Source organism: Streptopelia decaocto (assembly GCF_964273445.1).
Source record: "Streptopelia decaocto genome assembly, contig: HAP1_SCAFFOLD_218, whole genome shotgun sequence".
Taxonomy (NCBI): Eukaryota; Metazoa; Chordata; class Aves; order Columbiformes; family Columbidae; genus Streptopelia; species Streptopelia decaocto.
Window position 1 is genome coordinate 1129 of NW_028116015.1, and position 25292 is coordinate 26420.

Sequence of the window (25292 nt, forward strand, 5' to 3'; positions counted from 1 at the left end):
GGGTGGGGACATGGGGACATTGGTGGGGTTGGGTACATGGGGACACTGGTGGGGACATGGGACACCAGTGAGGTTGTGGACATGGGGACACTGGTGGGGCTGGGGACATGGGGACATTGGTGGGGACATGGGGACACCAGTGGGAATATGGGGACATTGGTGGGGACATGGGGACACTGGTGGGGACATTGGTGGGGACATGGGGACATTGGTGGGGATGTGGGGACATTGGTGGGGACATGGGAACACTGGTGAGGACATGGGGACACCAGTGGGGTTGGGGACATGGGGACACCGGTGGTGTTGGGTATATGGGGACTTTAGTGGGGACATAGGGACATTGGTGGGGAATATGGGGACACTGGTGGGGTTGGGGACATGGGGACATTGGCGGGGACATGGGGACACCAGTGGGAATATGGGGACATGAGGACATTGGTGGGGACATGGGGACACTGCTGGGGATGTGGGGACATTGGTGGGGTTGGGGACATGAGGACACTGGTGGCGTTGGGAATGTGGGGACATTGGTGGGGACGTGGGGACACTGGTGGGGAATATGGGGACACGGGTGGGGTTGGGGACATGGGGACATTGGTGGGGACATGAATGGGGTGGGGAATATGGGGACACTGGTGGGGTTGGGAATATGGGGACATTGGTGGGGCTGGGGACACTGGTGGGGCCATGGGGACACTGGTGGGGTTGGGGATGTGGGGACATTGGTGGGGACATTGGTGGGGCCATGGGGACACTGGTGGGGTTGGGGATGTGGGGACATTGGCGGGGCCATGGGGGCACTGGTGAGGTTGGGGACATGGGGACATTGGGGTTGGGGACATGGGGACACTGGTGGGGTTGGGGATGTGGGGACATTGGTGGGACATGGGGACACTGGTGGGGAATATGGGGACACGGGTGGGGTTGGGGACATGGGGACATTGGTGGGGACATTGGTGGGGTTGAGAATATGGGGCCACTGGTGGTGTTGGGAATGTGGGGACATTGGTGAGGTTGGGGACATTGGTGGGGACATGGGGACACTGGTGGGGACATGGAGACATTGGTGGGGCCATGGGACACCAGTGGGAATATGGGACGTTAGGACAATTGGGGGGGACATGGGGGGGCATGGGGACATTGGTGGGGACATGGGGACAGCAGTGGGGTTGGGGACATGGGGACATTAATGGGGACATGGGGACATTGGTGGGGACATGGGGACATTGGTGGGGACATGGGGACACCAGTGGGGCTGGGGACATGGGGACATTGGAGGGGACATGGGGACACTGGTGGGGACATGGGGACATTGATGGGGTTGGGGACATGGGGACACTGGTTGGGTTGGGGACACTGGGGGGGACATTGGTGGGGACATGGGACACCAGTGGGGTTGGGGATGTGGGGACTTTAGTGGGGCCATGGGGACATTGGTGGGACATGGGGACACTAGTGGGGTTGGGGCCATGGGGACATCGTTGGGGCCATGGGACACTTTGTGGCCGTGGTGACCCCGTGTGAGCCGCTCGTCTCGTGCAGCTGGAGGGGAAGATCCCGGAGGTCGCGTTTCTCAAGTGAGCGCCGCCCGTTCCGCTCCCGCTCCCGTTCCCGCGTTTTATCCCGCGTTTTGTAAATAAAGCCGGATCGACCCAGCCGGGCTGCGGGCGCTTTAAGAGCGGGGGGGGCGAGGGCAGCGCGGCGTCACGCCCGACACAAACATGGCGGCCGGAAGAGACGGCGGCGGCCGCGCCGGAAGAGACGGCGGCGGCCGCGCCGGAAGAGACGCCGGCCGCGCCGGAAGAGACGGCGGGCCTCATTCCTGGCCTCATTAATACTCATTATTGGCTTCATTAGCCTCGTTGGTCGCCCCCGTGGGGACCCTCCCCCCCCCCCAATTGCACCGTGTGGGTTTGGGCTCCTGTGGCCCCTTCCCCGGCCTCATTAGCCACATTAGTAGCCTAATTAGTAGCTTCATTAGCCTCATTAGCGCCATTACTAGCCTCATTATAAGCCTTATTAGCCTCAGCTTCATTAGCCTCATTACTAGCCTCATTATTAGCCGCATTAGACTCACTATTAGCCTCATTAGCCACATTACTAGCCTCATTATTACCCTCATTAGCTCCATTACTAGCCTAATTATTAGCTTCATTAGCCTCATTAGCGCCATTACTAGCCTCATTATAAGCCTTATTAGCCCCAGTTTCATTAGTCTTATTACTAGCCTCATTATTAGCCACATTAGACTCATTATTAGCCTCATTAGCCACATTACTAGCCTCATTATTAGCCTCATTAGCCTCACTGGCCTCATTATTAGCCGCATTAGCTTCAGCCTCATTAGTCCCATTACTAGCCTAATTAGTGGCATTACTAGCCTCATTATTAGCCTCAATAGACTCATTATTATCCTCAATAGCCTCATTGTTAGCCTCATTATTAGCTGCATTAGCCTCATTACTAGCCTCATTAGACTCATTATTAGCCACATTCGCCTCAGCCTCATTAGCCAGATTACTAGCCTCATTATTAACTGCATTAGCCTCATTAGCCAGATTACTAGCCTCATTAGCCTCATTATTAGCCGCATTATACTCATTATTAGCCTCAAGAGCCTCATTATTAGCCTCATTAGCCAGATTACTAGCCTCATTATTCATTATTAGCCTCATTAGCCTCATTATTAGCCGCATTATACTCATTATTAGCCTCATTAGCCACATTATTAGCCGCATTAGCCTCACTACAAGCCCCACTGGCCTCATTATTAGCGTTATTAGCCTCAGCTTCATTAGTCCCATTACTAGCCTCATTAGTGGCATTACAGCCTCATTATTAGCCGCATTAGCCTCATTATTCATTATTAGCCTCATTAGCCTCATTATTAGCCGCATTAGACTTATTATTAGCCTCAATAGCCTCATTATTAGCCTCATCATTAGCCTCATTAGCCTCACTACGAGCCTCACTGGCCTCATTATTAGCCTTATTAGCCTCAGCCTCATTAGCCTCCTTACTAGCCACATTATTAGCTGCATTAGCCCCATTACTAGCCTCATTAGTCTCATTACTAGCCTCATTAGCGGCCTCATTATTAGCCGCGTTAGACTCATTCCTAGCCTCATTAGCCTCATTATTAGCCTAATTAGCCTCATTATTAGCCTTATTAGCCTCAGCTTCATTAGTCTCATTACTAGCCTCATTATTAGCCGCATTAGACTCATTATTCGCCTCAATAGCCTCATTAGTAGCTTCATTACCCTCATTACTAGCCTCACTGGCCTCATTATTAGCCTTATTAGCCTCAGCCTCATTAGTTTCATTATTAGCCTCATTAGTGGCATTACTAGCCTCATTATTAGCCGCATTAGACTCATTATTCGCCTCAATAGCCTCATTATTAGCCTCATTATTGGCTTCATTAGCCTCATTAGCCTCACTACTAGCCTCACGGGCCTCATTATTAGCCTTATTAGCCTCAGCTTCATTAGCCTCATTAGCGGCCTCATTATTAGCCTCATTAGCCTCATTATTCCCCTCATTAGCCACATTACTAGCCTAATTATTAGCTTCATTAGCCTCATTAGCCTCATTATTCCCCTCATTAGCTCACCCACTGAAGCCGCAGCTCCCCAACCCCCTGAGCCCCATTGGGGCAACAGCAACCTGCTCCTGGGCAACCGGACGGACACACGGACGGACACACACGGATGGACACACAGACAGACACACACGGACGGACACACACGGATGGACACACGGACGGACACACACGGACGGACACACGGACAGACACACACGGACGGACACACACGGATGGACACACGGACGGACACACACGGACGGACACACGGACAGACACACACGGACGGACACACGGACAGACACACACGGACGGACACACACAGACAGACACACACGGATGGACACACACAGACAGACACATGGACGGACACACGGACGGACACACACGGACGGACACACGGACAGACACACAGACGGACACACGGACGGACACACACGGACGGACACACGGACAGACACACAGACGGACACACACAGACGGACACACACGGACGGACACACGGACGGACACACGGACAGACACACACGGACGGACATACACAGACAGACACATGGACGGACACACGGACAGACACACACGGACGGACACACGGACAGACACACACGGACGGACACACGGACGGACACACGGACGGACACACGGACAGACACACACGGACGGACACACACGGACGGATGCACGGACAGACACACACGGACACACACACAATGGACAGACACATGGACACCAGGGATGCGGCAACCAACAGGTTTATTGCCCGGCGACGGTGGTGACGCTGGTGACACCGATGACACCGATGATGCTGGTGACACCGGTTGACACTGGTGATGCCAGTGACATCAGTGACGCCAGTGACACCGATGACACTGGTGATGCCGGTGACGCCAGTGACATTGGTGAGACCAGTGACACCAGTGATGCCAGTGTCACCTGTGCCACCATGTGACGCTGGTGACACCAGTGACACCGATGACACTGGTTGATGCCAGTGACACCAGTGGTGCCGGTGTCACCAGTGCCACTGATGACACTGGTGATGCTGGTGACGCCAGTGATACCGGTGTCACCGGTGATGCCAGTGACACCAGTTGACGCTGGTGACACCGATGACACTGGTGATGGCGGTGACATCAGTGACGCCAGTGACACCGATGACACCAGTGACACCAATGACACTGGTGATGCCAATGACACCAGTTGACGCTGGTGACACCAGTGATGCCGGCGTCACCAGTGCCACCGGGTGACGCTGGTGACACCGATGATGCTGGTTGATGCCAGTGACACCAGGACACCGGTGACACCGCTGCCGCCGCTGCCGCCAGTTGACACCAGTGACACCAGTTGACACCAGTGACGCCGGTGACGCCGCTTGTTGCCGCTGCCGCTGGTGCCGCCGCCGCCGCTGCCGCCGCCGCCGCCCCTCATAGCGGCAGCAGCAGCGAGTACTCGGCCCGGGCCGCCCTGGTCGCCGCGCGCGCCGCGCGCCCGATGACCGGCAGCCGGTGCGCCGCGCGGGCGCCGGGGCCGGGGGGCGCAGGCGAGTGCGCGAAGCTGGTCTGGAAGCGCCGGCCCTGGCAGCGCCGCCCCACCGGCCGCCCCGCGATGACGAAGCTGAAGCGCGGCGCCCCCCGCGCCGCCGAGCGCCAGCGCGGGAACACGTCGGGCACGCGCGGCCGCGCCGACCGGTTCGACGGTCGCACTGTCGTCGTTGCGGTTGTTGCGTTGTCGTGGTGACGGTGACACGGGCTGCCCGCCGAATCGGCCGTGAGCTGCGGCATCTTGCGGGTGTTGTTGTTGGGTGTCGCGGCGGCACGGGGGGGGCGCTGGGGGGTGGGTGTTGGGGGGGCGCCGGTGCCGAAGCGCGTGGCCAAACTGTCGCCGAAGAAGTCGTAGAGCTCGGCGTACATGCGGGGGAGGGGGGGGGAGGGGGGATTGGGGGGCGGGGGGGATGAGGGGGGGGCGGGGGGGGTGGGGGGAGTGGGGGGAGTGGGGGTGGGGGTGGGGGGGGGTTGGGCTTTCATCTTCAGCAGGCGCTCCACGGCCACCTATGGGGGGGGTTGGGGGGTAAATTGGGGGCCTCACAACAGAACAATTGGGGGGGCGCAGGGAAATTGGGGACCAAGCAACAGCCTAATTGGGGGTCCCCCCCAAGAGCACAATTGGGGGTCCCACAACAGCCAAATTATGGGGGGTGTGCAGCCAAATTGGGGGTGGCCAAGGAACAGCCAAACTGGGGGTCCCCCCAAAAGCCCAACTGGGGGGGGGTCCCACAAGAGCCGATTGGGGATCCACCAACAGCCCAATTGGGGGTCCCCCCCACAGCCTAATTGGGGGGTCCCCCAACAGCACAATTAGGGGGAGCGCAGGCAAATTGGGGGCCCAAGCAACAGCCTAATTGGGGGGTCTCAGCCCCATGGGGATCCCCCACCAGCCCAATGGGGATCCCCCAGCAGCACCATTGGGCTGCTCAGCCCCATGGGGACCCCCCATCAGCCCCATTGGGGGGTCTCAGCCCCATGGGGATCCTCCACCAGCCCCACTGGGGGGTGCTCAGCCAATGGGGACCCCCGCACTCACCAGGATGGCCCCGTAGACCTTGTGGCCGTCGGCCTTGACCTGCGCGTTGGACACGGAGCCGTCGTCCAGCACGGGCTGCAGGTTGGTCCAGAACGCGGGGAGGTGGGGGAGAAGCACGCGCTCGACGGCCTGGACGGACGGACAACGGACAGATGGACAGACGGACAATGGACAATGAACCAACCCAATGGACTGACCCCAATGAACTGACCCCAATGAACTGACCCCAATGAATGAACTGACCCCAATGAATGAACTGACCCCAATGAACTGACCCCAATGAACTGACCCCAATGAATGAACTGACCCCAATGAACTGACCCAATGAACTGACCCCAATGAATGAACTGACCCCAATGAATGAACTGACCCCAATGAACTGACCCTAATGAATGAACTGGCCCCAATCAATGAACTGACCCCAATGAACTGACCCCAATGAATGAACTGACCCCAATGAACGAACTGACCCCAATGAACTGACCCCAATGAATGAACTGACCCCAATGAACTGACCCCAATCAATGAACTGACCCCAATGAACTGACCCTAATGAATGAACTGACCCCAATGAATGAACTGACCCCAATGAACTGACCCCAATGAATGAACTGACCCCAATGAACTGGCCCCAATGAATGAACTGACCCCAATGAATGAACTGACCCCAATGAATGAACTGACCCCAATGAACTGACCCCAATGAACTGACCCCAATGAATGAACTGACCCCAATGAACTGACCCTAATGAATGAACTGACCCCAATGAATGAACTGACCCCAATGAATGAACTGACCCCAATGAACTGACCCCAATGAATGAACTGACCCCAATGAACTGACCCAATGAACTGACCCCAATGAATGAACTGACCCCAATGAATGAACTGACCCCAATGAACTGACCCTAATGAATGAACTGACCCCAATGAATGAACTGACCCCAATGAACTGACCCAATGAACTGACCCCAATGAATGAACTGACCCCAATGAACTGGCCCCAATGAATGAACTGACCCCAATGAATGAACTGACCCCAATGAACTGACCCAATGAACTGACCCAATGAACTGACCCCAATGAACGAACTGACCCCAATGAATGAACTGACCCCAATGAACTGACCCCAATGAACTGACCCCAATGAATGAACTGACCCCAATGAACTGACCCCAATGAACTGACCCCAATGAACTGACCCCAATGAATGAACTGACCCCAATGAACTGACCCCAATGAACTGACCCCAATGAACGAACTGACCCCAATGAATGAACTGACCCCAATGAACTGACCCCAATGAACTGACCCCAATGAACTGACCCCAATGAATGAACTGACCCCAATGAACTGACCCCAATGAATGAACTGACCCCAATGAACTGACCCCAATGAATGAACTGACCCCAATGAACGAACTGACCCCAATGAATGAACTGACCCCAATGAATGAACTGACCCCAATGAATGAACTGACCCCAATGAACTGACCCCAATGAATGAACTGACCCCAATGAACGAACTGACCCCAATGAATGAACTGACCCCAATGAACTGACCCCAATGAACTGGCCCCAATGAATGAACTGACCCCAATGAATGAACTGACCCCAATGAACTGACCCCAATGAATGAACTGACCCCAATGAACGAACTGACCCCAATGAATGAACTGACCCCAATGAACTGACCCCAATGAATGAACTGACCCCCATGAAGGGACCCCCATGGTTGTACCTTCCAGCCCAGCGCGTGCAGCCCCGCGACGGCTCCGTAGTGGGAGCAGAGGGGGCGCACGGGGTCGACCAGCACCCTCTGCAGCGCCAGCAGGATGTGCTGGCACAGCCCGCTCACCGACTCGCCGTGCGTCCTGCGGGTCAATGGGGACAATGGAGATGATGGGGGACAATGGGGGCCATGGGGGCCATGGGCGAGATGGGGTTGATGGGGTCATTGGGGACGATGGGGGTGATGAGGGCATTGGGGGTGATGGGGTCAATGGGGACAATGGAGACAATGGAGACAATGGGGGTGATGGGGCCAATGGAGACAATGGGGGTGATGGGGGCCAGTGGAGACAATGGGGCCAATGGAGACAATGGGGGTGATGGGGCCAATGGGGCCAGCGGGGGCCAATGGAGACAATGGGGCCAATGTGGACAATGGGGGTGATGGGGTCAATGGGGCCGATGGAGACAATGGGGGCCAATAGAGACAATGGGGTCAATGGGGGCCAATGGGGCCAATGGAGACAATGGGGCCAATGTGGACAATGGGGCCAATGGGGCCATTGGGCTCAATGGAGACAATGGGGGCCAATGGGGTCAATGGAGCCATTGGGGTCAATGGGGCCATTGGGGCCAATGGGGCCATTGGGGCCAATGGAGACAATGGGGCCAATGGAGACAATGGGGCCAATGGAGACAATGGGGGTGATGGGGTCAATGGGGCCAATGGGGGCCATGGAGACCATGGGGACCAATGCTGCCAATGGGGCCATTGGGGCCAATGGGGCCAAAGGAGAATATGGGGGCCAATGGAGACAATGGGGGTGATGGGGTCAATGGGGTCAATGGAGACAATGGGGGCCAATGGGGCCATTGGGGTCAATGGAGACGATGGAGACGATGGGGCTGATGGGGGTGATGGGGGACAATGGAGACAATGGGGTTGATGAGGTCAATGGGGCCAATGGGGGCAATGGGGTCAATGGGGGCCAATGGGGGCCAATGGGGGCCAATGGGGGCCAATGGGGGCAATGGGGCCAATGGAGACAATGGGGGCCAATGGAGACAATGGGGGCCAATGGGGGCCAATGGGGCCAATGGGGGCCAATGGAGACAATGGGGCCAATGGAGACAATGGGGGCCAATGGAGACAATGGGGTCAATGGGGCCAATGGGGCCAATGCGGGCCAATGGGGGCCAATGGGGCCATTGGGGGCCAATGGAGACGATGGAGATGATGGGGGCCAATGGAGACAATGGAGACAATGGGGGCCAATGGGGCCAATGGGGGCCAATGGGGACCATGGGGCCATGGGGTCAATGGGGCCGATGGAGACGATGGGGGACCATGGAGATGATGGGTGCCAATGGAGATGATGGAGATGATGGGGGCCAATGGAGACGATGGGGGTGATGGGGGCCAATGGAGACGATGGGGGTGATGGGGGCCAATGGGGGCCAATGGAGATGATGAGGGTGATGGAGTCAATGGGGCCAGTGGAGATGATGGGGGTCAATGGGGCCAATGGAGATGATGGGGGCCAACGGGGGCCAATGGGGGCCAATGGGGGGCGGGCCCCTCACCAGAAGATGCGTGCCAGCAGCATGGCGGCGTAGTCGCGCAGCGGCCAGTGGTCGTTGAGCGGGTTGATGGAGGCGGCCAGCGGCTCCAGCGCGCAGTACAGGACGCTGGCGCTCAGGCTGCGCGCGTAGGGGCCCAGCGCCACGAACGGGTTGTGGAGGAGGCTGCGCGCCACGTGCAGGAGGCGGTGGAGCTGGGGGAGGTCGTGGCTGATGGACTTCACCTGGGGGGGAAGAAAAGGGACCCAGGAGTGCCCCAGGGACACAGGAGTTCAGGAAAGGGGACCCAGGAGTGCCCCAGGGACCCAGGAGTTCGGGAAAGGGACCCAGGAGTTCGGGAAAGGGACCCAAATAGGGGATCCAGGCATCTGGGGGGACCCAGGAGTTCGGGAAAAGGGACCCAGGAGTTCAGGGGGACACGGAAGTTCAGGAGAGGGGACCCAGGAGTTCAGGAGGGACCCAGGCGTTCGGGAAAGGGACCCAGTCGGTCGGGGGAACACGGGAGTTCGGGAAAGGGACCCAGGAGTTCAGGGGGACACGGGAGTTCGGGAGAGGGGACCCAGGAGTTTGGGGGGGGGGACCCAGGAGTTTGGGGAGGACCCAGGAAACCAGGGGGACCCAGGAGTTCGGGGGGGGACCCAGGAGTTCGGGAGAGGGACCCAGGAGTTCAGGGGGACCCAGGAGTTTGGGAGGGACCCAGGAGTTTGGGAGGGACCCAGGAGTTCGGGAAAGGGGACCCAGGAGTTCAGGGGGACCCAGGAATTCGAGGGGACATGGGAGTTTGGGAGGGACCCAGGAGTTCGGGAAAGGGGACCCAGGAGTTCGGGAAAGGGACCCAGGCGTCCGGCAAAGGGACCCAGGCGTCCGGGCGCCCCCGCTCTCACCCCGCTGACCACGTAGACGAAATATGGCAGGAGGGCGGCGATCTTGGCGTTGCTCTGCAGGTCCTGCAGGGCCACCTGGGGACACCGGGGACACCCCGTGGGGTCACCCCGCACCATTGGGGGGGTGTCCCCGTGGGGTCACCCTGTGGGGTCACCCCGCACCTTTGTGGGGGGGTGTCCCGGTGTCTCCATTGGGGTCCCTGGGGTGTCCCAAATTGGGCCATTGGGGTCCCCGGGTGTCTCCATTGGGGTCCCTGGGTGTCTCCATTGGGGTCCCTGGGTGTCCCCATTGGGCCATTGGGGTCCCTGGGTGTCCCCATTGGGGTCCTCGGGGTGTCCCCCATTGGACCATTGGGGTCCCTGGGTGTCTCCATTGGGCCATTGGGGTCCCTGGGTGTCCCCATTGGGGTCCCTGGGTGTCTCCATTGGGCCATTGGGGTCCATGAGTGTCCCCATTGGGGTCCCTGGGTGTCTCCATTGGGCCATTGGGGTCCCTGGGGTGTCCCCATTGGGGTCCCCGGGGTGTCCCCCATTGGACCATTGGAGTCCCTGGGGTGTCCCCCACTGGGGTCCCTGGCTGCCTCCATTGGGGTCCCGGGGTGTCCCCATTGGGACATTGGGGTCTCTGGGTGTCCCCATTGGGGTCCCTGGGTGTCCCCCATTGGGACATTGGGGTCCCTGGGGTGTCCCCATTGGGGTCCCCGGGGTGTCCCCCATTGGACCATTGGAGTCCCTGGGGTGTCCCCCACTGGGGTCCCTGGGTGCCTCCATTGGGGTCCCGGGGTGTCCCCATTGGGCCATTGGGGTCCCTGGGTGTCTCCATGGGGGTCCCTGGGTGTCCCCATTGGGGTCCCTGGGTGTCTCCACTGGGGTCCCGGGGTGTCTCCATTGGGCCATTGGGGTCCCTGGGTGTCTCCATGGAGGTCCCTGGGTGTCCCCATTGGGGTCCCTGGGTGTCCCCATGGGGGTCCCGGGGTGTCCCCATTGGGCCCGTGGGGTCTCCCCGCACCATTATGGGGGTGTCCCGGGGGGTCCCCCGGCACCATTGTGGGGTGTCCCGGGGGGTCACCCCGCACCATTATGGGGTGTCCCGTGGGGGTCCCCCGCACCACTGGGGGGTCCCGGGGGTCACCCCGCACCATTGTGGGTGTCCCGGGGGTCCCCCGCACCATTGGGGGGTGTCCCGTGGGGGGTCACCCCGCACCATTGGGGGTGTCCCCATGGGGGGGTCCCCGGCACCCACCTTCATGAGCTGCGCGTCGTCGCCCAGCGCCGCGCGGGTGACGTGGTGGTAGTACTGGAGCAGGTCGTCGCTCAGCGAGGACACGGCGCTGGGGACTGGGGGGCACACCCCCAAAGTTTGAGGGGGGGGGGAATGGCGGGAAAGTTAGCTCGGAGGGAAATGGCGGGAAAATCAGCTCAGGGTCAAAATGGCGCCAAAATCACCTCAGGATCAAAATGGCAGCCCCAGGGGCACCAATTTGAGGGTTTTAAGCCTCGATTTCATGATATAATGGAAGAAAATGTATAAAAAGTGACTAATGTGGGAATTATCAATTAATAGAGTGACCCCCAAAGTGCCTCAATATGGCGCCAAATCACCTCAGGGTCAATATGGCGGTCCCAGGGGCACCAATTCTGGGAGTTTCAGCCTCGATTTCATGATATGATGGAAGAAAATGTACAAAAAGTGACTAATGTGGGAATTATCCATGAATAGAGTGACCCCCAAAGTGCCTCAAAATGGCACCAGAATCACCTTAGGGGCAAAATGTCATTAAAATCACCTCAGGGTCAAAAGGGGGCCAAAGCACCTCAGGGGGAAATGGCGGGAAAATCACCTCAGGCTCAAAATGGTGCCAAATCACCTCAGGGGGGAAATGGTGGGAAAATCAGCTCAGGGGGGAAATGGCACCAAATCACCTCAGGGCTCAAAATGGCGCCAAAATCACCTCAGGCTCAAAATGGCGCCAAATCAGCTCAGGGGGAAAATGGCGGGAAAATCACTTCAGGGGGGAAATGGCGGGAAAATCAGCTCAGGCTCAAAATGGCGCCAAATCACCTCAGGGGCAAAATGGAGGGAAAAATCAGCTCAGGCTCAAAATGGCGCCAAATCACCTCAGTGTTAAAATGTCACTAAAATCACCTCAGGGGGAAAATGTCGGGAAAATCAGCTCGGGGGGAAAATGGCGCCAAATCACCTCAGGGGGAAAATGGCGGGAAAATCAGCTCGGGGGAAAATGGCGCCAAAATCACCTCAGGGGGGAAATGGCGGGAAAATCAACTCAGGGGAAAATGGCGGGAAAATCAGCTCAGGGTCAAAATGGCGCCAAAATCACCTCAGGATCAAAATGGCACCAAAATCACCTCAGGGGGAAATGGCAGGAAAACCAGCTCGGGGGGAAATGGCGGGAAAATCACCTCAGGGTCAAAATGGTGGGAAAATCAGCTCAGGGTCAAAATGGTGGGAAAAATCACCTCAGGGGGAAAATGGCGGGAAAATCACTTCAAGGGGGAAATGGCGGGAAAATCAGCTCAGGGGGAAAATGGGGCCAAATCAGCTCAGGGGGAAAATGGCGGGAAAATCAGCTCGGGGAAAATGGCGGGAAAATCAGCTCGGGGAAATGGCGGGAAAATCAGCTCAGGGGCAAAATGGCGCCAAATCACCTCAGGGGGGAAATGGTGGGAAAATCAGCTCAGGGGGAAAATGGTGTCAAATCACCTCAGGCTCAAAATGTCACTAAAATCACCTCAGGCTCAAAATGTCGCCAAATCACCTCATGATCAAAATGGCGCCAAATCACCTCAGGGTCAAAATGGCGCCAAATCACCTCAGGGTCAAAATGGCGCCAAATCACCTCATGATCAAAATGGCGCCAAATCACCTCATGATCAAAATGGAGCCAAATCACCTCAGGCTCAAAATGGCGCCAAATCACCTCAGGGTCAAAATCTCACTAAAATCACCTCAGGCTCAATATGGCGCCAAAATCACCTCAGGGTCAAAATGGTGGGAAAATCAACTCAGGGTCAAAATGGCGCCAAATCACCTCAGGGTCAAAATGGCGCCAAAATCACCTCAGGGTCAAAATGGTGGGAAAATCACCTCAGGCTCAAAATGGTGCCAAATCACCTCATGATCAAAATGGCGCCAAATCACCTCAGGGGTCCCCCCCCCATCCCCCCCATGTCTCACCAGTGCCCTGCGGCTCCACGTTTCCTTTCCCATCCAGATACGCCACGTGCACTGTGGGGGAGGCGGCCATGAGTGGGGTGTCCCCATTGGGGTCCCAGGGTGTCCCTATTGGGCCGAGGGGTCCCCGGGGTGTCCCCATTGGGGTCCCTGGGTGTCCCCATTAGGCCGGTGGGTCCCGGGGTGTCCCCATTGGGCCACTGGGGTCCCAGGGTGTCCCCATGGGGCCATTGGGGTCCCTGGGTGTCTCCATTGGGCCATTGGGGTCCCTGGGTGTCTACATTGCGGTCCCTGGGTGTCCCCATTGGGGTCCCTGGGTGTCCCCATTGGGCCATTGGGGTCCCTGGGTGTCTACATTGGGGTCCCTGGGTGTCCCCATTGGGCCGGTGGGTCCCGGGGTGTCCCCATTGGGGCCATTGGGGTCCCCATTGGGCCGGGGGTCCCGGGGTGTCCCCATTGGGTTCTGGTGTGTCCCCATTGGGGCCATTGGGGTGTCCATTGGGCCGGTGGGTCCTGGGGTGTCCCCATTGGGGTCCCTGGGTGTCTCCATTGGGCCATTAGGGTCCCCGGGTGTCTCCATTGGGGTCCCTGGGTGTCCCCATTGGGGTGCCGGGGTGTCCCCATTGGGGACATTGGGGTTCCTGGGTGTCCCCATTTGGGCCATTGGGGTCCCAGGGTGTCCCCATTGGGGCCATTGGGGTCCCCATTGGGCCGGTGGGTCCCTGGGTGCCCCCATTGGGCCGGTGGGTCCCGGTGTGTCCCCATTGGGGTCCCTGAGTGTCCCCATTGGGCCATTGGGGTCCCTGGGTGTCCCCATTGGGGTCCCCGGGTGTCTCCATTGGGGTCCCTGGGTGTCCCCATTGGGGACATTGGGGTCCCCATTGGGCCGGGGGTCCCTGGGTGTCCCCATTGGGGTCCCTGGGTGTCCCCATTGGGCCATTGGGGTCCCTGGGTGTCTCCATTGGGGTCCCTGGGTACCCCAATTGGTCCGGTGGGTTCCCGGGGTGTCCCCATTGGGGACATTAGGGTCCCTGGGTGTCCCCATTGGGTCCCTGGGTGTCCCCATTGGTCCGGGGGTCCCCGGGTGTCCCCATTGGGGTCCCGGGGTGTCCCCATTGGGGCCATTGGGGTCTCCATTGGGCTGGTGGGTCCCTGGGTGTCTCCATTGGGCCATTGGGGTCCCTGGGTGTCTCCATTGGGGTCCCTGGGTGTCCCCATTGGGGTCCCCGGGTGTCTCCATTGGGGTCCCTGGGTGTCCCCATTGGGCCATTGGGCTCCCTGGGTGTCTCCATTGGGGTCTTGGGGTGTCTTCATTGGGGTCCCTGGGTGTCTCCATTGAGACATTGGGGTCCCTGGGTGTCTCCATTGGGGTCCCTGGGTGTCCCCATTGGGCCATTGGGGTCCCTGGGTGTCTCCATTGGGGTCCCGGGGTGTCCCCATTGGTGTCCCGGGGTGTCCCCCATTGGGGTCCGGGGTGTCCCCCATTGGGGATATTGGGGTCTCCATTGGTCCGTGGGTCCCTGGGTGTCACCATTGGGGTCCCCGGGTGTCTCCATTGGGCCATTGGGGTCCCTGGGTGTCTCCATTGGGGTCCCTGGGTGTCCCCATTGGGGTCCCCGGGTGTCCCCATTGGGTCATTGGGGTCCCTGGGTGTCTCCATTGGGGTCCCTGGGTGTCTCCATGGGGGTCCCTGGGTGTCCCCATTGGGGAGATTGGGGTTCCTGGGTGTCCCCATTTGGGCCATTGAGGTCCCGGGGTGTCCCCATTGGGGTCCCTGGGTGTCTCCATTGGGGTCCCTGGGTGTCCCCATTGGGCCATTGAGGTCCCGGGGTGTCCCCCATTGGGCCATTGGGGTCCCTGGGTGTCCCCATTGGGGTCCCGAGGTGTCCCCATTGGGGCCATTGGGGTCCCCATTGGGCCGGTGGGTCCCTGGGTGTCCCCATTGGGCCGGTGGGTCCCGGGGTGTCCCCATTGGGGTCCCTGAGTGTCCCTATTGGGCCATTGGGGTCCCTGGGTGTCCCCACTGGGGTCCCCGGGTGTCTCCATTGGGGTCCCTGGGTGTCCCCATTGGGGACATTGGGGTCCCCATTGGGCCGGGGGTCCCTGGGTGTCCCCATTGGGGTCTCTGGGTGTCCCCATTGGGCCATTGGGGTCCCTGGGTTGTCTCCATTGGGGTCCCTGGGTGTCCCCATTGGGGTGCCGGGGTGTCCCCATTGGGCCATTGGGGTCCCCGGGTGTCTCCATTGGGGTCCCTGGGTGTCCCCATTGGGGTGCCGGGGTGTCTCCATTGGGGTCCCTGGGTGTCCCCACTAGGGTCCCCGGGTGTCTCCATTGGGGTCCCCGGGTGTCCCCATTGGGGACATTGGGGTCCCCATTGGGCCATTGGGGTCCCTGGGTGTCTCCATTGGGGTCCCTGGGTACCCCAATTGGTCCGGTGGGTTCCCGGGGTGTCCCCATTGGGGACATTAGGGTCCCTGGGTGTCCCCATTGGGTCCCTGGGTGTCCCCATTGGTCCGGGGGTCCCCGGGTGTCCCCATTGGGGTCCCGGGGTGTCCCCATTGGGGCCATTGGGGTCTCCATTGGGCTGGTGGGTCCCTGGGTGTCTCCATTGGGCCATTGGGGTCCCTGGGTGTCTCCATTGGGGTCCTTGGGTGTCTCCATTGGGGTCCCTGGGTGTCCCCATTGGGGTCCCCGGGTGTCTCCATTGGGGTCCCTGGGTGTCCCCATTGGGCCATTGGGCTCCCTGGGTGTCTCCATTGGGGTCTTGGGGTGTCTTCATTGGGGTCCCCGGGTGTCTCCATTGAGACATTGGGGTCCCTGGGTGTCTCCACTGGGGTCCCTGGGTGTCCCCATTGGTGTCCCGGGGTGTCCCCCATTGGGGTCTGGGGTGTCCCCACTGGGGATATTGGGGTCTCCATTGGTCCGTGGGTCCCTGGGTGTCCCCATTGGGGTCCCCGGGTGTCTCCATTGGGCCATTGGGGTCCCTGGGTGTCTCCATGGGGGTCCCTGGGTGTCCCCATTGGGGAGATTGGGGTTCCTGGGTGTCCCCATTTGGGCCATTGAGGTCCCGGGGTGTCCCCATTGGGGTCCCTGGGTGTCTCCATTGGGGTCCCTGGGTGTCCCCATTGGGCCATTGAGGTCCCGGGGTGTCCCCCATTGGGCCATTGGGGTCCCTGGGTGTCCCCATTGGGGTCCCGAGGTGTCCCCATTGGGGCCATTGGGGTCCCCATTGGGCCGGTGGGTCCCTGGGTGTCCCCATTGGGCCGGTGGGTCCCGGGGTGTCCCCATTGGGGTCCCTGGGTGTCCCCATTGGGTCCCGGGGTGTCCCCATTGGGTCCCGGGGGGTCCCCGGGGTGTCCCCATTGGGGCCATTGGGGTCCCTGGGTGTCCCCATTGGGTTCTGGGGTGTCCCCATTTGGGATATTGGGGTCCCGGGGTGTCCCCATTGGGGACAGGGGGTCCCACCTCGCACGGCGGCGGCGCCGCAGCCCTTGGGGATGTTGGTGGCCAGCGCCAGCTCGGGCAGGTTGACCTCGCGCTCCTCGGCGAAGAACAGCTCGGCCTCCTTGGCCACGCGGAACTGGAGCGCGTCCTGGGAGCCGGAGCCGCACACCGCCTGGGGGACAATGGGGACGATGGGGGGGATGTGGGGACATTGGGGGTGATGGGGGCGATGGGGACATTGGGGATAATGGGGGACAATGGGGGACAATGGGGGACATTGGACATAACAGGGGCAATGGGGACATTGGGGGCATTGGGGGACAATGGGGGCATTGGGGGACAATGGGAAAATGGGCGGATAATGGGGGCAATGGGGACATTGGGGACGATGGGGGAGATGGGGGACAACAGGGAAAATGGGGGGATAATGGGGTCAATGGGGGCCATGGGGATATGGGGGCAATGGGGACATTGGGGATATTGGGGACGATGGGGGATATGGGGACATTGGGGGCAATGGGGGCGATGGGGACAATGGGGACAATGGAGATGATGGGGATGATGGGGATGATGGGGGCGATGGGGATGATGGGGGCAATGGGGGCAATGGGGGCGATGGGGATATTGGGGACGATGGGGGAGATGGGGACATTGGGGGACAATGGGGGCCAATGCGGGTGATAGGGACAATGGGGGCAATAGAGATGATGGGGGACAATGGGGACATTGGGGGCAATGGGGACGATGGGGACAATGGGGGCGATGGGGGACAACAGGGAAAATGGGGGGATAACGGGGGCAATGGGGATGATGGGGCGATGGGGACAATGGGGTTATTTGGGATATTGGGGACAATGGGGGTGATGGGGACAATGGGGGATATTGGGGGACAACAGGGAAAATGGGGGGATAACAGGGGCAATGGGGACAACGGGGGACGATGGAGAGATGATGGGGGGACGATGTTCCCATGTCCCCATGTCCCCACCAATGTCCCCATGGCCCCAACTCCACCAGTGTCCCCATGTCCCCACCAATGTCCTGACATCCCCACCAATGTCCCCACAATGCCCCCATGTCCCCACCAATGTCCCCATGTCCCCATTAGTGTCCCCATGGCCCCAACCCCACTGGTGTCCCCATGTCCCCACTAATGTCCCCATGTCCCCAACCCCACCAATGTCCCCAACCCCCACAATGTCCCCATGTCCCCACTGGTGTCCCCATGTCCCCACTGGTGTCCCCAACCCCCACAATGTCCCCACGTCCCCACCAATGTCCCCAACCCCCCCAATGTCCCCATGTCCCCAACCCCACTGCTATCCCCATGTCCCCACCAGTGTCCCCATGTCCCCAACCCCACCAGTGTCCCCATGTCCCCCCCAGTGTCCCCATGTCCCCAACCCCACCAGTGTCCCCATGTCCCCACCAATGTCCCCATGTCCCCAACCCCACCAGTGTCCCCATGTCCCCACCAATGTCCCCATCCCCCCAATGTCCCCCCGTGTCCCCGTCACCTCCACGTTGCTCCAGCGCAGGGCTCTGTTAAAATCCTCCACCGTGAGCCGGCGGCGCCGCGTGTGCCGGAGGAACTGGGAGCTGTTCTGGGGACACACGGCCACCGACATGGACACACGGACACACGGACCCGGCGCCATCAGCACCGCCAATAAGTGAACTATGGTGCCCCATAAGTGACTCAGGGCCCCATAAGTGACAAATAGAGCCCCATAAGTGCCCCATAGAGATCCTTGGGTCCCTTGGGGCACTCCTGGGTCCCCTCTCCCGAACTCCTGGGTCCCTCTCCCAAACTCCTGGGTCCCCTATTTGGGTCCCTCTCCCGAACTCCTGGGTCCCTTGGGACACAAAAGTTCGGGAGGGACCCAGGAGTTCGGGAGAGGGACCCAGGAGTTCGGGAGAGGGACCCAAATAGGGGACTCAGAAGTTCGGGGAGGGACCCAGGAGTGCCCCAAGGGACCCAAATAGGGGACTCAGGAGTTCGGGATGGACCCAGGAGTGCCCCAAGGGACCCAGGAGTGCCCCATAGAGCCCCATAATTGACCCACAGAGCCCCATAAGTGACTCATAGAGCCCCATAAGCGCCCCGTAGCGTCTCCCCCGTACCCCATAGAACCCCCTCCCACCCCGCCCCAACCCCCCCCCTTCCCGCCCCCCCCCCCCACCTGCGTGGCCTCCCTCAGCCGGTAACAAACGTCCTCGGCCAGCAGCGCCGCCACCTCGTCGCTGAGCTCCAGCCCCGCGCTCTCGGCCATCAGCCGAACCGACTCCCGCGGCAGCTCCACGAACCGCCGCTCCTCCCGCTCCGCCATGCCGGCCAGGCCCCGCCCACTGCCGGCCACGCCCACGCTCCGCCCACTCGGGGGGCGTGGCCACGCCCACCGCGCTGCTCCTCCCGCTACGCTGGGGCTCCCGCCGGCCGCGCCCACGCTCCGCCCACCGCCGGGGCGTGGCCACGCCCATCGCGCCGCTCCGCCCGCTACGCTGAGCCTGCCGCTGGCTCCGCCCCGCCGCTGGCCACGCCCACCACGCCGCTCCTCCCGTTGCGCTGCGGCTGCCGCCGGCCCCGCCCACGCTCCGCCCACTCGGGGGCGTGGCCACGCCCACCGCGCCGCTCCGCCCGCTGCGCTGGGGTTGCCGCAGGCCCCGCCCACCCCCGGCCACGCCCACCGCGCCGCTCCTCCCGCTGCGCTGCGGCTGCCGCGGACCCGCCCACCGCCGGCCACGCCCACGCTCCGCCCACCGCCCCGGGGCGTGGCAACGCCCACCCCGCCGCTCCTCCCGCTGCGCTGGGGCTGCCGCGGCTCCGCCCACCGCCGGGGCGTGGCCACGCCAACCGAGCCGCTACTCCCGCTGCGCTGGGGCTGCCGCGGACCCGCCCACCGCCGGCCACGCCCACGCTCCGCCCACCGCCCCGGGGCGTGGCCACGCCCACCCCGCCGCTCCTCCCGCTGCGCTGGGGCTGCCGCAGGCCCCGCCCACTCCGGGTCCTGGCCACGCCCACCGCGCCGCTCTTCCCGCTGCGCTAGGGCTGCCGCAGACCCCGCCCACTCCGGGCCCTGGCCACGCCCACCACGCCACTCCCCATAAGTGCCACATAGAGCCCCATAAGTGACGCAAAGAGCCCCATAAGTGCCGCATAGAGGCCCATAAGTGACACATAGAGCCCCATAAGTGACTCATAGAGCCCCATAAGTGACGCATAGAGCTCCATAAGTGACACATTGTGCCCCATAAGTGACTCATAGAGCCCCATAATTGACACATGGTGCCCCATAAGTGACGCATAGAGGCCCATAAGTAACGCAGAGTGACCCATAGAAACCCATAATCTATGGGGCCCGGATGCCTGGGTCCCTTCTCTGTCAAATCTATGGGGCCCGGACGCCTGGGTCCCTCCTGAGTCAAATCTATGGGGCCCGGACGCCTGGGTCCCTCCTCGGACGAATCTATGGGGCCCGGACGCCTGGGTCCCTCCTTGGTGCAATCTATGGGGCCCGGACGCCTGGGTCCCTCCTGAGTCAAATCTATGGGGCCCGGACGCCTGAGTCCCTCCCCAGTGCAATCTATGGGGCCCGGACGCCTGGGTCCCTTCTCGTTCAAATCTATGGGGCTCGGACGCCTGGGTCCCTTCTCGTTCAAATCTATGGGGCCCGGATGCCTGGGTCCCTCCCCAGTGTAATCTATGGGGCCCGGACTCCTGGGTCCCTTGTCGGTCAAATCTATGGGGCCCGGACGCCTGGGTCCCTTTTCTGTGAAATCTATGGGGCCCGGACGCCTGGGTCCCTTCTCAGTGAAATCTATGGGGCCCGGACGCCTGGGTCCCTTCCTGGTCAAATCTATGGTGCCTGGACGTCTGGGTCCCTCTTCATTCCAATCTATGGGGCCTGGACGCCTGGGTCCCTCCCCAGTGCAATGTATGGGGCCCGGACGCCTGGGTCCCTCCTTTTTTCCCCAAAAATGCCTCTTAGGGAACCCAGGAGTGCCCCAGAGGGACCCAGGAATGCCCCTTGGGGACCCAGTCTCCACTCGGGACCCTTCGGTGTTATTCGGGTCCATTCGGGTGCGTTCGTGTTTCCTTCGGGTGCGTTCGGCTCCACTCGGGTCCCTTCGGATTCGTTCGGGCCCCTTCGCGTTCGTTCGGGCCCCTTCGGGTTCGTTCGGGCCCCTTCGGGTTCGTTCGGGCCCCTTCGGATTCGTTCGGGCCCCTTCGGGTTCGTTCGGGCCCCTTCGCGTTCGTTCGGGCCCCTTCGGGTTCGTTCGGGCCCCTTCGGATTCGTTCGGGCCCCTTCGGGTCCGTTCGGCTCCGCTCGGGTCCGTTCGGCTCCGCTCGGGTCCCGTTCGGCTCTGCTCGGTCCCGTTCGGCTCCGCTCGGGTCCCGTTCAGCTCCGCTCGGGTGCGTTCGGCTCCGCTCGGGTTCGTTCGGCTCCGCTCGGGCGCGTTCGGCTCCGCTCGGGTCCCATTCGGCTCCGCTCGGGTTCGTTCGGCTCCGCTCGGGTCCCATTCGGCTCCGCTCGGGTCCCGTTCGGCTCCGCTCGGGTCCCGTTCGGCTCCGCTCGGGCCCCGTTCGGCTCCGCTCGGGTTCGTTCGGCTCCGCTCGGGTCCCGTTGGGCTTCTTTCGTCTCCGCTCGTTTTCCCGCCCTTTCCCCGCCCGTCCCCTCACAGCGCGAAGCTCGGGGACACCCGGCGACACTTTTTAGTGCTTTTCCCGAGGTGACATTGGGGGGTCAGTGGGGACATTGGGGTCAGTGAGGATAATGGAGACATTGGGGATAACGAGGACATTGGGGGGACATTGAGGACATTGGGGACTTTGGGGTCAATGGGGATAATGGGGACATTGGGGACAAAGGGGACATTGGGGGGACAATGGGGACATTGGGGTCAATGGGGATATTGAGGACATTGGGGTCAATGGGGACATTGGGGTCAATGGGGATAATGGGGACATTGGGGGGACAATGGGGATATTGGGGACATTGGGGTCAATGGGGACATTGGGGTCAATGGGGATAATGGGGACATTGGGGGGACAATGGGGATATTGGGGACATTGGGGTCAATGGGGATAATGGGGACATTTGGGATAATGGGGACATTGGAGTCAATGGGACATTGGGGACAATGGGGATATTGGGGTAATGGGGACATTGGGACATGATAATGGCGTCAATGGGGATATTGGGGTCAATGGGGACATTGGGAACAATGAGGACATTGGGGGGTCAATGGGGACATTGGGGTCAGTGGGGACATTGGGGGTGATGGGGACATTGGGGGGACATTGGGGTCAATGGGGACATTGGGGGGACATTGGGGAGATTGGAGTCAATGGGACATTGGGATCAATGGGACATTGGGGATATTGGGATCAATGGGGATATTGGGGTCAATGGGGATATTGGGGACAATGAGGACATTGGGGGGTCAATGGGGATATTGGGGACATTGGGGTCAATGGGGACATTGGGGATAATGGGGATAATGGGGACATTGGGGGGACAGTGGGGACATTGGGGTCAATGGGACATTGGGGATATTTGGGGCAGTGGGGATATTGGGGATATTGGGGTAAATGGGACATTGGGGATAATGGGGACAATGGGGACATTGGGGACATTGGGGTCAATGGGACATTGGGGTCAATGGGACATTGGGGACAATGGGGATATTGGGGTAATGGGGACATTGGGACATGATAATGGCGTCAATGGGGACATTGGGGGTGATGGGGACATTGGGGGGATATTGGGGTCAATGGGACGTTGGGACATTGGGGTCAATGGAGACATTGGGGGGACAATGAGGACATTGGGGTCAATGGGGTATTGGGGATATTGGGGACAATGGGGATATTGGGGTTAATGGGACATTGGGGGGACAGTGGGGACATTGGGGTCAATGGGGACATTGGGGACATTTGGGTCAGTGGGGATATTGTGGTTAATGGGGACATTGGGAACATGGGGATCAATGGGGATATTTGGGACAATGGGGATATTGGGGACATTGGGATCAATGGGGACATTGGGGGGACAGTGGGGACATTGGGGATATTGGGATCAATGGGGATATTTGGGACATTGGGGTCAATGGGACATTGGGATCAATGGGGATATTGGGGTTAATGGGGACATGGGGACATTGGGGTCATTGGGGTCAATGGGGACATTGGGGATAATGGGGATAATGGGGACATTGGGGGGACAATGGGGACAATGGGGACGTTGGTGATAATGGGGACATTGGGGTCAATGGGACATTGGGGACAATGGGGATATTGGGGCAATGGGGACATTGGGACATGATAATGGCGTCAATGGGGATATTGGGGGCGATGGGGACATTGGGGGGATATTGGGATCAATGGGACGTTGGGACATTGGGGTCAATGGAGACATTGGGGGGACAATGGGGACATTGGGGTCAATGGGGACAATGGGGACGTTGGTGATAATGGGGACATTGGGGTCAATGGGGACATTTGGGACAATGAGGATTATGGGGTAATGGGGACATTGGGACATGATAATGGCGTCAATGGGGACATTGGGGTCAATAGGGATATTGGGGTTAATGGGGACATTGGGGACATGAGCATCAATGGGACATTGGGGATATTGGGATCAATGGGGATATTGGGGTCAATGGGGATAATGGGGACAACTGGGACATTGGAGACATTGGGGTCAATGGGGATAATGGGGACATTGGGGATAATGGGGACATTGGGGTCATTGGGACATTGGGGACATGGGGATATTGGGGTAATGGGGACATTGGGACATGATAATGGCATCAATGGGGACATTGGGGTCAATGGGGTCGATGGGGACATTGGGGTCAATGGGGTCAATGGGGACATTGGGGACAATGAGGACATTGGGGGGTCAATGGGGACATTGGGGTCAGTGGGGACATTGGGGGTGATGGGGACATTGGGGGGACATTGGGGTCAATGGGGACATTGGGGGGACAATGAGGACATTGGGGGGACATTGGGGAGATTGGAGTCAATGGGACATTGGGATCAATGGGGATATTGGGGTTAATGGGGACATTGGGGACGTGGGGATCAATGGGACATTGGGGAGATCGGGGTCAATGGGGATATTTGGGACATTAGGGTCAATGGGGATATTGGGGACATTGAGATCAATGGGGACATTGGGGATAATGGGGATAATGGGGACATTGGGGGGACAGTGGGGACATTGGGGTCAATGGGACATTGGGGATATTGGGGGCAGTGGGGATATTGGGGTAAATGGGACATTGGGGGGACAATGGGGACATTGGGGTCAATGGGGATAATGGGGACATTGGGGTCAATGGGACATTGGGGTCAATGGGACATTGGGGACAATGGGACATTGGGGACAGTGGGGACATTGGGACATGATAATGGCATCAATGGGGACATTGGGGGTGATGGGGACATTGGGGGGATATTGGGATCAATGAGACATTGGGACATTGGGGTCAATGGGGACATTGGGGGGACAATGAGGACAATGGGGACATTGGGGTCAATGGGATATTGGGGATATTGGGGACAATGGGGATATTGGGGTTAATGGGACATTGGGGGGACAGTGGGGACATTGGGGTCAATGGGGACATTGGGGGCAACGGGGATATTGGGGACATTGGGGTCAGTGGGGATATTGGGGTTAATGGGGATCAATGGGGATATTGGGGACAATGGGGATATTGGGGACATTGGGATCAATGGGGACATTGGGGTCAATGGGGACATTGGGGTCAATGGGGACATTGGGGTCAATGGGGATATTGGGGACATTGGGGTCAGTGGGGACATTGGGGGGACAATGGGGAGATTGGGGATATTGGGGTCAATGGGGATATTGGGGTCAATGGGGTCAATGGTACATTGGGATCAATGGGGGTATTGGGGTTAATGGGGACATTGGGGACATGGGGATATTGGGGTCAATGGGGATATTGGGGACATTGGGGTCAATGGGACATTGGGGACATAGGGGTCACCAAACCCAAACACCACACCGTGCTGGGCTACGGGGACACAACCAGCGCCGCGCACGCCAAACCAGCGCCGGCACACACCAAACCAGCCCGCGAACACCAAACCAGCTGTCGAGGGTTTAGATTGCGGGGTGACAGTAACACCGTGGCAGATGTATTGTTAACCTCCTCTCCCCCCTACTTCCCCCTTGTGCCCCTCCCTCTCCCCCCTTCCCACTCAGCACAGGCGATCGGGAGGGAAAGAAGAACAGAGAGAAGAGAGTTGG

At 60.0% G+C, this 25292-nt stretch overlaps 1 protein-coding gene across 1 annotated transcript; it reads right to left on the reverse strand.

Moving 5' to 3' along the window:
* Window positions 1-4329: 4329 nt before the first annotated feature.
* TAF6L (TATA-box binding protein associated factor 6 like) lies at window positions 4330-19345 on the reverse strand. The gene is made up of 10 exons (XM_082077081.1): window positions 19185-19345; window positions 18519-18605; window positions 17023-17173; window positions 13561-13611; window positions 11608-11702; window positions 10365-10439; window positions 9484-9704; window positions 7910-8042; window positions 6170-6298; window positions 4330-5637 (listed from the first exon to the last, which is right to left on the reverse strand). Exons 1-10 carry the CDS (start codon window positions 19329-19331, stop codon window positions 5014-5016), a joined length of 1713 nt encoding a protein of 570 aa, XP_081933207.1. The 5' UTR covers window positions 19332-19345; the 3' UTR covers window positions 4330-5013.
* Between the last annotated feature and the right edge of the window lie 5947 nt (window positions 19346-25292).